The 12,632-nt window shown below is 45.7% G+C and overlaps 1 protein-coding gene across 7 annotated transcripts in view; it reads right to left on the reverse strand.

Annotated features, from left to right (window-relative positions):
• Nucleotides 1-4,059: 4,059 nt before the first annotated feature.
• ppip5k1a (diphosphoinositol pentakisphosphate kinase 1a) overlaps nt 4,060-12,632 on the reverse strand; it is a 31,724-nt gene continuing 23,151 nt past the window's right edge. For 3 of the 7 annotated variants that reach the window (XM_087841986.1, XM_087842003.1, XM_087841998.1), the window contains 3 exons: nt 7,106-7,243; nt 6,891-7,004; nt 4,060-5,890 (listed from right to left, as the gene is read on the reverse strand). In XM_087841986.1, coding sequence (XP_087698112.1) covers nt 5,268-5,890; nt 6,891-7,004; nt 7,106-7,243 — 875 coding nt within the window. In that variant the 3' untranslated portion in view covers nt 4,060-5,267. Of the gene's footprint in view, nt 5,891-6,890; nt 7,005-7,105; nt 7,244-8,587; nt 8,768-9,396; nt 9,457-12,632 lie in introns of all 7 variants that reach the window. The other 4 variants (XM_087841975.1, XM_087841969.1, XM_087841978.1 and 1 more) reach the window with 2 other exon arrangements.

Consider the following 12,632-nt stretch of genomic DNA (forward strand, 5'->3'; position numbering starts at 1 on the left):
ATGCTAGTTAAGAAGCTAAGCTGCCTGGTACTGAGGAGGCACTGTGTTGTAAAGAAAGCCTCGTGATCGTTTTCTCCCTCCTTTTCTGCTTCATGGTTTTGCTTCCATCTCTTGTTTTAAGTGCAATATTCTCTTTATCTCTCTTTAAACGCTTAAACAGGTCAAATAGAAAAGTGATTTATTGTTGAAAGGGAAAAGTGTGGTGAAGATCAATAAAAATATCATTTACCGAAAGAAAATGTGTCGTCTTGTCATTTTGTGTCTGCTGGGTGTTTTTTCTTCATACACTCACATGTTCGTACACCACTCTGCATCTAATCATGAGTAAATATTGATCACTGGCTCTCTTCCACAGTGGGTCTTTAGCCCCGCCCCTCCCTGAGCCTGGATCTGCTGCAAGTTTCTTCCTGTTAAAAGAGAGTTTATCCTTCCCACTGTCACCAAAGGTCTTGCTTATAAGTGGTGATATGATTGTTGGGGTTTTCTTTATCATTTGGCGCTATATAATTAAAACTGAATTGAAGACTTTTAGAAAACTTGACCTCTCACCTTGAGGTCACAGATTTGAACTCGTTCAAGAGTTTCAGGAGTTACATGGATGGGGTGAAACTCCAACCTCACTTCATTCTTCAGCCTCTTACTGCAGAGGGGTAAAAATACTATTAAGTATATTTTGGATTCTCTGAATTTCGGCAGTGTTGGTATTTAAAGGTTGAACGAGCCTGATGTTGAAACAAAAAAACTACAATGTTGATAGAAACGTTACCACGGTTTATCCTCTGGGGATCATGACAGTCCAGCTTGTTTATGGGGAGATGTTTTTCAATAATTGGGAGTCTTCCTCTATGAAGACATTAATGTGTTGACAATTAGTTATCTTGGCACAATAAGAAAGGTCATAGGATCAGTAGAGTTCATCACCAGAGAACAAAGCTTTCAGACCGCTCTGGCAAAACCTTTTATTTCGGTCTGAATCATGTTTGCGGACCAACTCTGGCTACCCCCTCAGTAAAAATGGGTGGAAACCACCACATAACACCACTAATGCCAGACACAGCTTCTGAAACAACCACATCGTAATCAAACCATTAAAACCTTGGTTCATCCAGTGATACCCCACATGATACACCCCACGTGCTGTTAAAGGGTTTCTAAGACTCTCAGGTGCAAAGCAGTGAGAACCGCGAGCCATGGAAACTGGTTACTGTAAAAGCTAAAAGAAATCCTAATATATTCTAATTAAATAGAGTCAGTTTGTTTAAGGCTTTACACTTTTATATGCCTTTATAAGTGATGAATGGTTAAGTTTATGAACCACTCATAGACTACTTTTCCTTCCTCGTGGCCTTAGTGTGGATTTAGCTCCTGTGGATTCATCTTGACACTCTGCGGTGCAGACACTGGAACAATCTGGGCTTCGTTCTGCTTGATGAACCCTTTAAAAATAAAAATAAAAGTTTAAGAGCCCCAAATTATGCTGGATTGGAGTGCCGAGGCCCTCCACTGGTGATAGGAGCCATTTATCAACCAAAACAAAGCAAACAGATACGGCAGTGATTCCTAGACACCGTGGAGTCTGAAGATGGTACCATCCTAGGGGAAGGAGCAGCCTGGAAGCTGGAGGACAATCCTCGCTGTGATAATCTGATGAATGGATGCAGCAATGACATCACTCGCTGGGTCACAGGATCAGGCTGGAGAATAGAGGGAACAATAGATGTGGATGTTTCCCTTTGCTTCGGAGCTGGAAAGAACCACGTACTCCTCTGAAGCAGATTTGTGCCTAGCTGGTTACTCTAAGCCTGTTAACTGTAAACCGTCATATCTGACCTGTCAAAGGTCAGTGAATCCACAGACAGCATGATGTTCCCATTTGTTTTGGAAACTTCAGGATTTTGTCCAAATCTTGTTTTTGGAGGCAGAAGTTACCTTACAAATGAAAGTGTGGAGTTAGCATGCTAGTTAGCAAAGCTGCATTACTAAACTGCACAGGTGCAGCAGACACATATAGGCTAATTAATACTAAGTAACAGACAAATTATACTCACACAAAAGTCTGTAGCACACAGCAGGTCATAGTATTAGTCAGATAATCCAAAACCCGATAAAAAGGTCCAGTTTAACGACTTGAAGTAGTGGATGAAGCCCAGCAGACTCCAACTGGGACACCAGTAATTATCAGCCTGAACTGCTCCTGTACTGGGCTGTAAGACTTTAACTACCATTGCAACATAGACTGACGTTTGGAGCCAACCTCAAGCAGCACAGAGTAAACTACAGTTTTGGCCACTTCAGCGTTGGCGTATTAAATCGTCTAGCGTTAACACTTTCTCCGTTAGACTTATGTTTTGGACCCACTGATCACTCATAAATCACTAATGTTTCAGGCCTTGCATGGTGATGAATGTCAGAAGATTAGTTTACGCATATAAAACAGCTGATACAGAAGCACTCCTTCAAGTTTACACTGGGCGATTTTCCTTTTTAATGCTTTGGTTTGACTGAATGGGGTGCCGAGCTAATAACTTCATCCAAATATAGTCACTTAGCTCTGGTCCTGGCTCTGCTATAGATTGGCACAACAGTTACAGGCAGGCAGGCGGATACATGAGGAACTATATTCTAGGTCCTAGAATATAGGACTTCAGGAAAATCAAATGTTCAAAAAATATCGGGTCCTTTCCAGGACGGAGGTGCAACAACTTGAGAAAGACTGATGGGCTGAACCAATGAGAGCAGAAAACTTTCTACAGTCAGTGAAGGTTCTCAGTCATCCAGGTCATCGTAGTCTAAGGAGCTTGGACTTCTTTAAGTTGCTTGAAGCTTTTTCTCGGATGAGAGGTGAAACATCTTCAAGCAACTTAAAGAATTTCATACGCTTTTCTATCCAAACTCATTGGGCTGAAAATAGTCTCAACAGAAATCCAAAGGAAAAATCCAAAGACAATGGCAGCAAGGCGACAATGACTTTAAATACACCTCACTTCATGGACTTTCTAACACATCACCTGAACATCGCAACCCTGGACATTAACAGGACTTGGTGACTGAGATGTCTTTGTATTCCTGAAAAGAGAAGAAGCTTTTGGGAACATTTAAGAGAGAATCGTGCTACTCTTTACCTGAGTGTGTTCATCAAACACCTGGAAATGGTGCAGATGAAATTTTTCCATTCATAAAATATCCCCATCGCCTACGTTCCTCTGCACTTCTGTTCTCCAGCTCATCACTCACGGCGCTGACCTCCACGGTGACAAGAGACTCAGAGTCCTGAAGAGCGCTGGAGCCTCTGAACCTTGCCCCACTTTTTTTTTTTTTTAAATTTACAACGTGCTCCATGCATAGAGAAAAATATCATAAAGAAAACAACATTATGTTTAGAGTGGAACAACCTGCAAGTCCTGACATCAACTTGAAAACCTTGAATAACGGCTTGGCAGTAGATTGAAAGCATCTTCTTACGTATCCAGTTTACAGTCGCTAGGGGGGGCGAAGCCACCCCGGCTGTCTCAAGTCAATTTAAATTAACAGGCATTTACTAACGCTAACACTATTACACCTTTTTACCACAACCAGCATCAGACTTTTTTTTGATTGATTGATTGATCATACTTTATTCATCCCGAGGGGAAATTGGGTTAAGGCTGCCAGCCGTGCCAGCGCCATCTTTGATGGTGCAGCAGCCCCTCTGTTGGATCGGAGCATTCGGCCTTCGTTCCCCGTTTGCATCAATGATCCACACAACCACATTCTGTTCAGCAACATGGGTTCTGGGAACCCATCAGCGACCATGGAGAATAAACGTCTGGGGGCACTCGCCCCACTGCCAGGCTGGGACAGCTCGTTCCTGAGTGGTCGTTAGTTTGGAGATTTAATTCTCTTTTGCGCCCAACAGTTTGGCTACATGCAACTTCAGCTTCAATGCGACTGTGTGGAGTGAAATGGATGACGTCTATATATCTGAGGGATAGAACCTGCACGCTATAAGTAAGTCAGAAGGACATAAACGAACCCATCGTGCACAAAAAACATGAGCTCAAGAAGACAGCGGGGCCACACTGGTGTCACGTTTTTTATTCTGCACACACAGACAGGTCAGAGTTTCCCAAACTCACAGTCATGGATTTCACCTGCAGTACTTTGTGATGTAACATGAAACCGGACTGATTGAACACGCAATTGCACGTCAGCATCCTCGACTACCTGAATCAAGCGCGTGCGCCTGCCTCCACGCACACGGCTGCTACATAACTGGTCGCCACATTAAAAAGCACACCGAATGTAAAATGCCCCTCCCGTTTGTTCAGTGATGACATGAAAGATTAGCTTTCGGATCCTTCCTGCATCACATCGTAACTTTACAAAAACACAAATATACACAGTAGCTGTGCTACGATTCCATATCCGATGTGTGGGTATTAAAAATACAGACTTCTGTTTTTAGATGCCGTTTCAAAATAAATATTTCCTCTATCATTTCCTACTGATTATATTAACTTTGTAATGAGGCTTGAGGACTTTGGCAGTAAGCAGTGCACACATGGTTTGATCCGGAGACTGAACACTTCCACTCAGTTTCAGCCTCTTTAAAAATCAAACATGCAGTGCCACGGACGCCCGGCACTGGAGGGACGCTGCAGATTGACGAAAAGCAGAAGATTTGCTGATTGTATTTTTCAGAGTCTGTGTTTGATCTTTTAGTTCCTGTACTGAGGAACAAACAAAGCTCGCTGATCGCTAACGATCATTAGCCACACCAACATGCCCTGAAAACTGGTACTGTGAGAGTAGATATACATCCAGCACACGTAACACAATTTAAAGCTCCGTTAATCAGTAACTTTATGGTCACAATAAATCAAGAAAAAAAGAAAATCATCTTGGACAATTTTCTGCAGCTTTTCAGCCTCATTTAGCTCAAGCTTTTAGCCTAATAGCACATTTTAGACCCCTTGTCTACAATCATTCAAACAAAGTCATTTATAACAGCGAACAAGTGACAGTAACAAAAAGCTTTTCTATTTAGCTTGACCTTCTCCAAGCTGTCCCATCTTCACCTGTGGATGGACTGAACCAGAGGACCGAGCAGGCGATGAGCAGCATGTACGGCACTGTCATCTGATTCTCCAACACAGAGCTGCCCGAGATCCCTCATCAGAGTCACAAGAGAGAAAAGGGAAGGCCTGGATAGTTGTAGCTCAGTTCAATACTACGCTGTTCATATTAATGATGAATGCTCGAACCACAGCAGTTGCCCCAGTGTTGCTCTACGGCTCGCCCGTGTTAGTGCGTCCAGCCTCCAGGGGCGTCTCTTGATGTAGGAGGCTTTCTGGACTGTCCATCCACAACTCCATGGACTCATGGGTGTCAAAGAATTCGTCAGGCCCCTCTGGGGACTGGGGTGTCTGGGAGCTGGAGCCTGCCTCGCTGCTGCTCTCTCTGAGCTCCAGCAGCACAGGCAGGGAGCCCGGGAGGCAGTAACCCTCCAGCCGACCCAGAGAGAGTTCAGCTAAAGCCGAGCATGGAGGCCTGAGGCTGGGATCCGAGGGATCGGCAGCTAACGAAGGCCCCTCTTCCCCTTCCAGCGGTGGTGCAGGGTTGTCGGGCTTCTGGTCGGTGACTGCACACGGCTCCGGATCATCTTCTGGTGAGTTATTTGGAGTCAAAAGGACTTCGGCGAGGTTTGGAACAGCAGAGTCGGTTGATTCGTGGGCTGGTGACTCAACCGCAGGTGCCAGCTGAGCAGAAAGGTTTTGAGATGAGTGGGTTTCCTCGCTGCTCTGAGGAGTGAGGGAGATCTTATCGCTGAAGCTGAACCTTGGGGAGGTGTCAGCCGTGGTGGGAGAGGAGGGCCCAGCGCTGGATACGGTACTGGATGGACCGCTGCTGTCTGCAGGGACAGAAAAGAAGGTCTGATCTGCAGAGGAAGCCTGTGCACACTGGTTCTAGGGATCACTCCTCTGTGCTGTGGTTTGTATTTAGCAGTTTTCAGATTACAGTTGCTAAGGCTATGCTAACATCTCTGTCTCTCCTCCACAGCATGTCTTTATCCTGTCTTCCTTCTCTCACCCCAACCAATCACAGCAGATGGCCCCGCCCCTCCCTGAGCCTGGTTCTGCTGGAGGTTTCTTCCTGTTAAAAGGGAGTTTTTCTTCCCACTGTCACCAAACTGCTTGCTCATAGGGGCTCATATGATTGCTGGGTTTTTCTCTGTATGTATTATTGTAGGGTCGACCTTACAGTATAAAGCACCTTGAGGCGACTGTTGTTGTGATTTGGTGTTGTGTAAATAAAATTAAACAGCAAAAGGGTAAAATTACGCTAATGGCTAAGTTAGCCAGTAGCCAAAACAACTGCAGGTAAACCACAATTGTCATAACAATCGTTTAATATGTTTTTTGATGAAGCCATGAAAGTGGTAAAAAAACAAAGAAACAGTTAAATTATATGAAGACAAAGAAAATTAGACGCAACATGAACACTTAGGTTCACCGTGTTCATCGACTTAGAAGGATGCTAATTTTTATCTGTTGTTCCTGTCACACTCATTGCTGAATATATAAATATTACTGATACTACCAATTTCTATAGTTTTAAATAGTCTATTTCCTCCTTGCTGTTCACATGCATCACAAATGATTAAAGTTTTATTTGAATCCAAGTGTATCGCCCCTGAAAAACCCACATGGGTGGGTCTCTGGTCGGTTCACTGGGTTCTGCAGTCTTTATCACAAAAATAGATAAATACAAAGACTGTGAGCTTAGTTTAAAACAGGCTGTAAGGGACAACTTGGCTTCCATAAATAATCCCCAAACATCTGGAAGTGACACAGCAGAGAAACCTAGAAATGTCAGATCCTGAGAGATGGAGGATGTGCTGCGATACTCACACCAAGGAGGCCTGTCAGAACGAGATCTGAGCGAGATGGAGGAAGAGAGGACCCTTTGAGGGATGTACGAGTCTACTGACGGCTGGCTGTGTGCGCCAAACATGGCTGACAAAGCTACAAAGAGACGGAGGGATCGCAGGTCAGGCTGAGCGTAGTCAGGTGTGGCTACGATGTCTATAAATACAAACAGGAGTGTGTTGGTTTGTGTGTCTTACCTCTGGTGGTCCTAGTGTGTGGATCCCCCGCGTTCTGGCACACGCTCGTGAGGAACTCGCTAACCTGTTTCAGAGACAGTGAGTTGTGCAGCGTCTCCAGAGGATAGATGGAGGGCACCATGGAGCATCCTTCAAAGCCTGCGGCAGAAGAGAGATAGGAAGCCAGCAGGCCCATCAGCCCTGAGTCTGCCCAGGGAGTCAGAAGAAGAGCAGGCAGAACCACTTCAGCTGACACCCAACACCACTGCCCCCAACGCCACCCATCACTACACCTAAAAAAAAGTGCTCTGAAATCCTGCTCCTGCTTCAGTACAGGCTCTAACCCCGTGTGGACTCCCGCCAGCCTCCGTGGTTCATTTCGACCCAGGCAAGTTGCAAAAAACCATGCTGGACGCCAAGACAACATGACACCATATCAAAAACAGAACGAGTCTACGTATCTCAGACGTCTCGCGGGATTTGCAAAAGCAAGCAGGTCGCAAAAAATACAGAACGTCAGCCCTTCTGCTCAGTCCCGTTACACAGCTGCGACAGCAGCACGTTAGCAGTCAAAGCCGTCCAGACCGCAGCTCAGCCCCGACTCGTCATCCAAGGCGCTTCATCCGCTGTTAGTTCACAACCAAGCCGCATTTCACCAGAGCCGTTCACAAACACAAAGCATCAAACTGCAGCCTGCCCCGGCCTTCCACAACCTCCACAGAGGGTGTTCGTACTGCGCTCGGCTGCACGGGCTGGGGGGAGGGGGTGGTGAGTGTACGCCACATGTACAGCAAACAAGCAGGAATCACATGCTGGTTAAGGTCAGGTGGAAGGGCGACTGGCATTCCCACGAACCCGAACAGCTGACCCCAAACGCACACGTGTGGCGGTGGTCGTGTGTTGGGATGGCACATGGAAACCTGAACAGACAGCGCAGTACAAAGAGGGTGCTGCACAGGCCTGCGCCGTCAACTCACCTGTGGGAAAGTCTAACAGTGTTGCTGCTTATTGGAGTAAATCTGGTGACTGACCAATGAGAGGACAGTGACCAGAGGCCCACGAGCTGACGCTGAGACTACACAACTTACTGGGAGGGGGGCGGGCTGGCTTATGGCAATTGCAGTGCTAACTGTTATTAACATACACGAGAGATTATTTAGGGCTGTTAGGTGAAACCTTACTTTTAACTTGTAGTTTCAGCTAAATTGGAAAAAATGTGATATTATTCTAAAGAAAAAGGCAATCAAAACCTGAGAGGCAGCAACCACCTCAGAGAGGAAGGACAGTAGCTGCAAAACAATGATGCCCCCCACAAAACCCCCGACAGCTCACACGACTCCAGCTTGCAATCTGCATAACCACAGAAACAGGCAAGCATGCAGAAACATCAAGAGGCAAAGCATGAGAGTCAACCACAGAACAAGCACAGTCCCAACTAAACCGCGAGCTGTGGCTGTAACAGAGCATGAGGCTGGGGTATGGAGGGCGGGGCCAGGGGCTGACCGTGGAGGTACTCTAGGGGATCGTGGCCGGAGATGAGCCAGTTTCGGAAGAGGCGGAGGTGGTAGGAGCACTGGTTGAGGTGGTGGGCCAGTGCCCGGTCCAGAGAGAGGTGGCGGCCCAGGCTGAGGTCGGTGGAGAAACGCCTCAACAACTGGGCCACGTGGTGCTCCTCCAGGGGCTCTAAAGAAGAAGAGGGAGAGCGAGAAAGGACAGAGCAGTGGTCGGAGAGGGGAGGGGGGTGGGAGCAGTACAAAAGACATGAAACGAGAGGTTTTAAGCAAGGAAGGGGGGAGAGAGAAGCACTGAAGTACGACACAGATGAGAGGAGAAATAAGAGCTCGGCGGGAGGCGGGTGGAACAGAGGAAAGATGTGTGCATGAGGGGAAACTCTAAAATGACAAGCAGCAGCCAGCAGCGTCTCCTGGCTGCCACACAGCCAAAGGTCGGGAAAAAGAAAAAAGCGGCAGATCGTCAAGCGTTTTAGTAAAGCTTAAAGCAAGAGGAAAAAGGAAAAAAAGGAAAAACAAAGCAATAAGACACAAACACACATGTTGCTCCTTTGCGGCGTCTCAACGTTAAAACAGCTGTGGTAACAGAAACCATGAGAACCCGCGAAGGAGCAAGAGTGACGCAGGACGTTAACAGGAAGCGCAGAGCCCAAATCTGACACCACCTCTCCAAAGAAAGACGCCAGGAGCTGTTAAATGCTACGTCTACTGTCCGCAGCGGGGCCACCCGGCCACGCCGCTCGGTTACTCTGCAACACAAAAACGCCAACGCGGGGCGGGGGGAGTGCGGGGTGCTCGTACCTGCCGCAGTGCACCAGCGTGATGGGGCCACTGCAACGGTGGAGGTGTCATCTTGTGTTCCTGTGGTGAATGACATACTGTATGTGAACAACACCAGGAGAAACTCATTCAGGGTTTGTCAGTGTCTGCAAGAAAGTGGGCGATTTTAAACGTTTAAATAGAGTCTTCGTGTGTGATGTTCACAGAAACCTGCCCCCAAAGCAACAACTCCTTCAGCCATCGCACTAGTTACACAAGCAAGACGAAAGAAACCGCTCAACCCAGATGAGAAATCCATATAAATCCCAACTACAGGTCTATTAAACCCATTTAAACCAGTTCCTTGGAGGACAGAAAAGCCAGCCGAGCACACCAGCATGTGGTCCAGAGCATGTGGTGCTAGGGTGACTACAGCTCCCCTGACTCAACACCCGTCACAAAGCAGTGGAAAAGAAAGGTTCAGGTTTTGTGAGCAATGATATCATCTGTGTGCTAATGAATTTAAAAGGGAAAACCCAACAGACAAAGGAGATGGGATGAGCCAAGCCTTAAGCCTTTCCCAGTTTGCCGGTAGGAGCTTATCCTGGTTTGATCGGCTGTGACTGGACGAGCAAACCAGGAGGAAAAGTTGCAGGTTTAAAATCACCGAGGCTGAGCTCAGAGGAAAGAAGGGACGGGTTAAACACTGATTATTGTTTGAACAATGAGCTCAGCTGACAACCTCTATGATAAGGACCACAGGTGTATATGTTACGTGTACGCATGCACACACACACACACACGCACACACACACACACACACCTATTGACTGGGAGGGGGGAAATAAAAAAAGGCAATAACTGAATTATTGGGGTAATGGTGATCAATCTGCAGACTGTATGTGGGATGTTAAACAGGGTTCCCACCCTGAGCTCTTTACAATCTTCTGCTGCTTTCTAACTGAGGAAACTGAGAAGGTGGGAAGATCATTTAGTGAACTGCAGCTTTTTCTTTTTAACAGCTGATTAATGCTAGAGAATGTAATGTACCTCAGCACCGTGTTACAGTGTTAACACAGATTTGACAGATGTTTACCAGTCAGAAGTTGCTTTCATGTTCTCTTTAGGAATGATCCTATAGAGGCGCTGAACTTTAACCAAAAGCTCCCTCTAATAATGCCTTCTTGATGTCTGATTGCACTGATGCTAGATTATAGAGTCTGGTGTATTCACAGCTAGCAAGTGCTCTTCATTATGCAGATACATTGGCTAGATGTCAGCAGACTGCAGTCAACTGAATTGTGTATTCTTGGCCCCTTTAATTCAAGCTGAGCGTCTGTTTACTCTGAGACATGGAGTCCAAAATGAGAAGACGAGTCAGCAAAGCTCATTTCTGTCCAATGACAGCGACGCTGAGGCGTTTTGTTGAGAACATCCTGAGCTTGTCGCTGAGTAAGCGGTAAGGCTTTTTGCCAGTGTGTGAGTCTGTTAGCCGCTGTTAGCCGCTGTTAGCCTCTGTTAGCTGCTGTTAGCTGCTATTACAGGCATTAGATCCTTTTCAAAGACAGTTTCACTAACATTGTTGGACTTTTACACTTAGTAAATAAACTCTGTAATCAAACTGTGTATCAAAGTGTGATGTTTAGGACACTCTAGCCCAACGTTAGCTGGCACCATGTTAGCTTACTACCAGCTTTTGCAGATTTCTCCCTCCCACATGTCCAATTTGCTGACTTTAAGTAGCAATATTGGCAATAACTAATCTGGCATGCTACGAATGTGGACTTGTCCATATCTGCTACTGTGTTCAAGATGGCGAGGAAATGTGACTTGATAAATTCCAAGTTAACAAGAATGCATTCATTTGTTGGAAGATGTATTCATAATATACAAACACATTTCCATTCAATAACCTTAAAACATAAATAAAAGACTATATGGTGTGTTCCTCACTGTGAGGACGAGACTGGGAATTGTTCTTTTCTGTGTAAAGGCCATGAAACACCAAGCGTGCTGCAAATAAGCAACAGGAAATTCTCTAAATATGCACAATTCTGGGTTCATCCAGTTCTCAAGAGAAAGCAGCAGCAAGGAGAATTTAATGGTTTGATCCAGGAGTTGAAACTGCCTTCATGCATATTTCCTGATGTCAGTGGGGCAGTTTATTTGGGACCACATCTGAGGCGGCAGAGAGATTGTTTCAGAGAGTCGATGGAGCCGGAGCAGCCTCTCACGGAAAATGGTATTATTTTACTATTCAGGTAAATTCAATGTTTTGAGCCACGCAACCGAAATGAAGAAGAAGAAGAAGAAGGTGCACAACGATGTTGGAGGACTGAACAGCAGCATGTTTGCTTAAGTTGAAAATCGTAGGGTCTGCATGAGCAAATAAACGGTGGTGGTATTGTAAATGGAACGCACGCCGACTTCAGCTCGACTTCTACATCGTTCTTCCAACTTTGTAAAAAAATAAGATGAAACATGAAAAATGAATAAATCCAAGAACTTAAACACTGAACTGGGTTAATTTAGTAAGATATTAAATGACAACAGGCCCAAAATAAAAGACGTGAGAAGTTTAAAACATGATTTGTGTTCTTGCTGTTTTAACAGTATCACTGCTACACGCTGTCTTCTAATTTAACAAACCTGTTCCACGTGAAGTTGAGCTGACAGACAGATGAAATGACATACTCCAGAGTTGGCAACACGTGTGACCAATCAAAATCTTCCTAACGAGTGCTACACTGAACATGACGACAGAGAGAAAGAGCATGCGATCGAGATGAGGAATGAGGAAAAGAATCTTGGAGCTTTGTCAGATGGATCCTATTTCCTGACTCCGGCAGCTCCGGCACCTGAAGGTGACGCGGATCTATCTCCTGTCGTCTGCTACAGACAGACCCTCACAGGGAGTCGTGAGACTTTGGCTGGTAAACATCTGACTGGTTCTTAATTAGCTGAACAGAAATTGCAATTGTGGCTTTTTGACCTACAGTAAAAGATTCTGCTTCATTTCTGAGCCTTCTTTGTCTGTTGCAAGTCCTCAAAACTTTTTGTAATCCAACAATAAATAAAACAGCCCTCTGATAAGGCAGGGTTGATGAAAAAATTAAAAAAAATTATTTGTGATTGTTGTCATTCAGACGTTTTTGTTTCCCCTGGCCCAGCGATCTCAAACCTGTGAGTCTCCTGGTCAGGACCAAACTACATCAGCACTGCTGGGGACCTATATAAACTGATATGTGCTGTTCAAACAGAAGGCAAACTGTGCTGCA

Source organism: Neolamprologus brichardi, chromosome 1, assembly GCF_056152115.1.
Source record: "Neolamprologus brichardi isolate AB-2024 chromosome 1, ASM5615211v1, whole genome shotgun sequence".
In the NCBI taxonomy this organism is placed as follows: Eukaryota; Metazoa; Chordata; class Actinopteri; order Cichliformes; family Cichlidae; genus Neolamprologus; species Neolamprologus brichardi.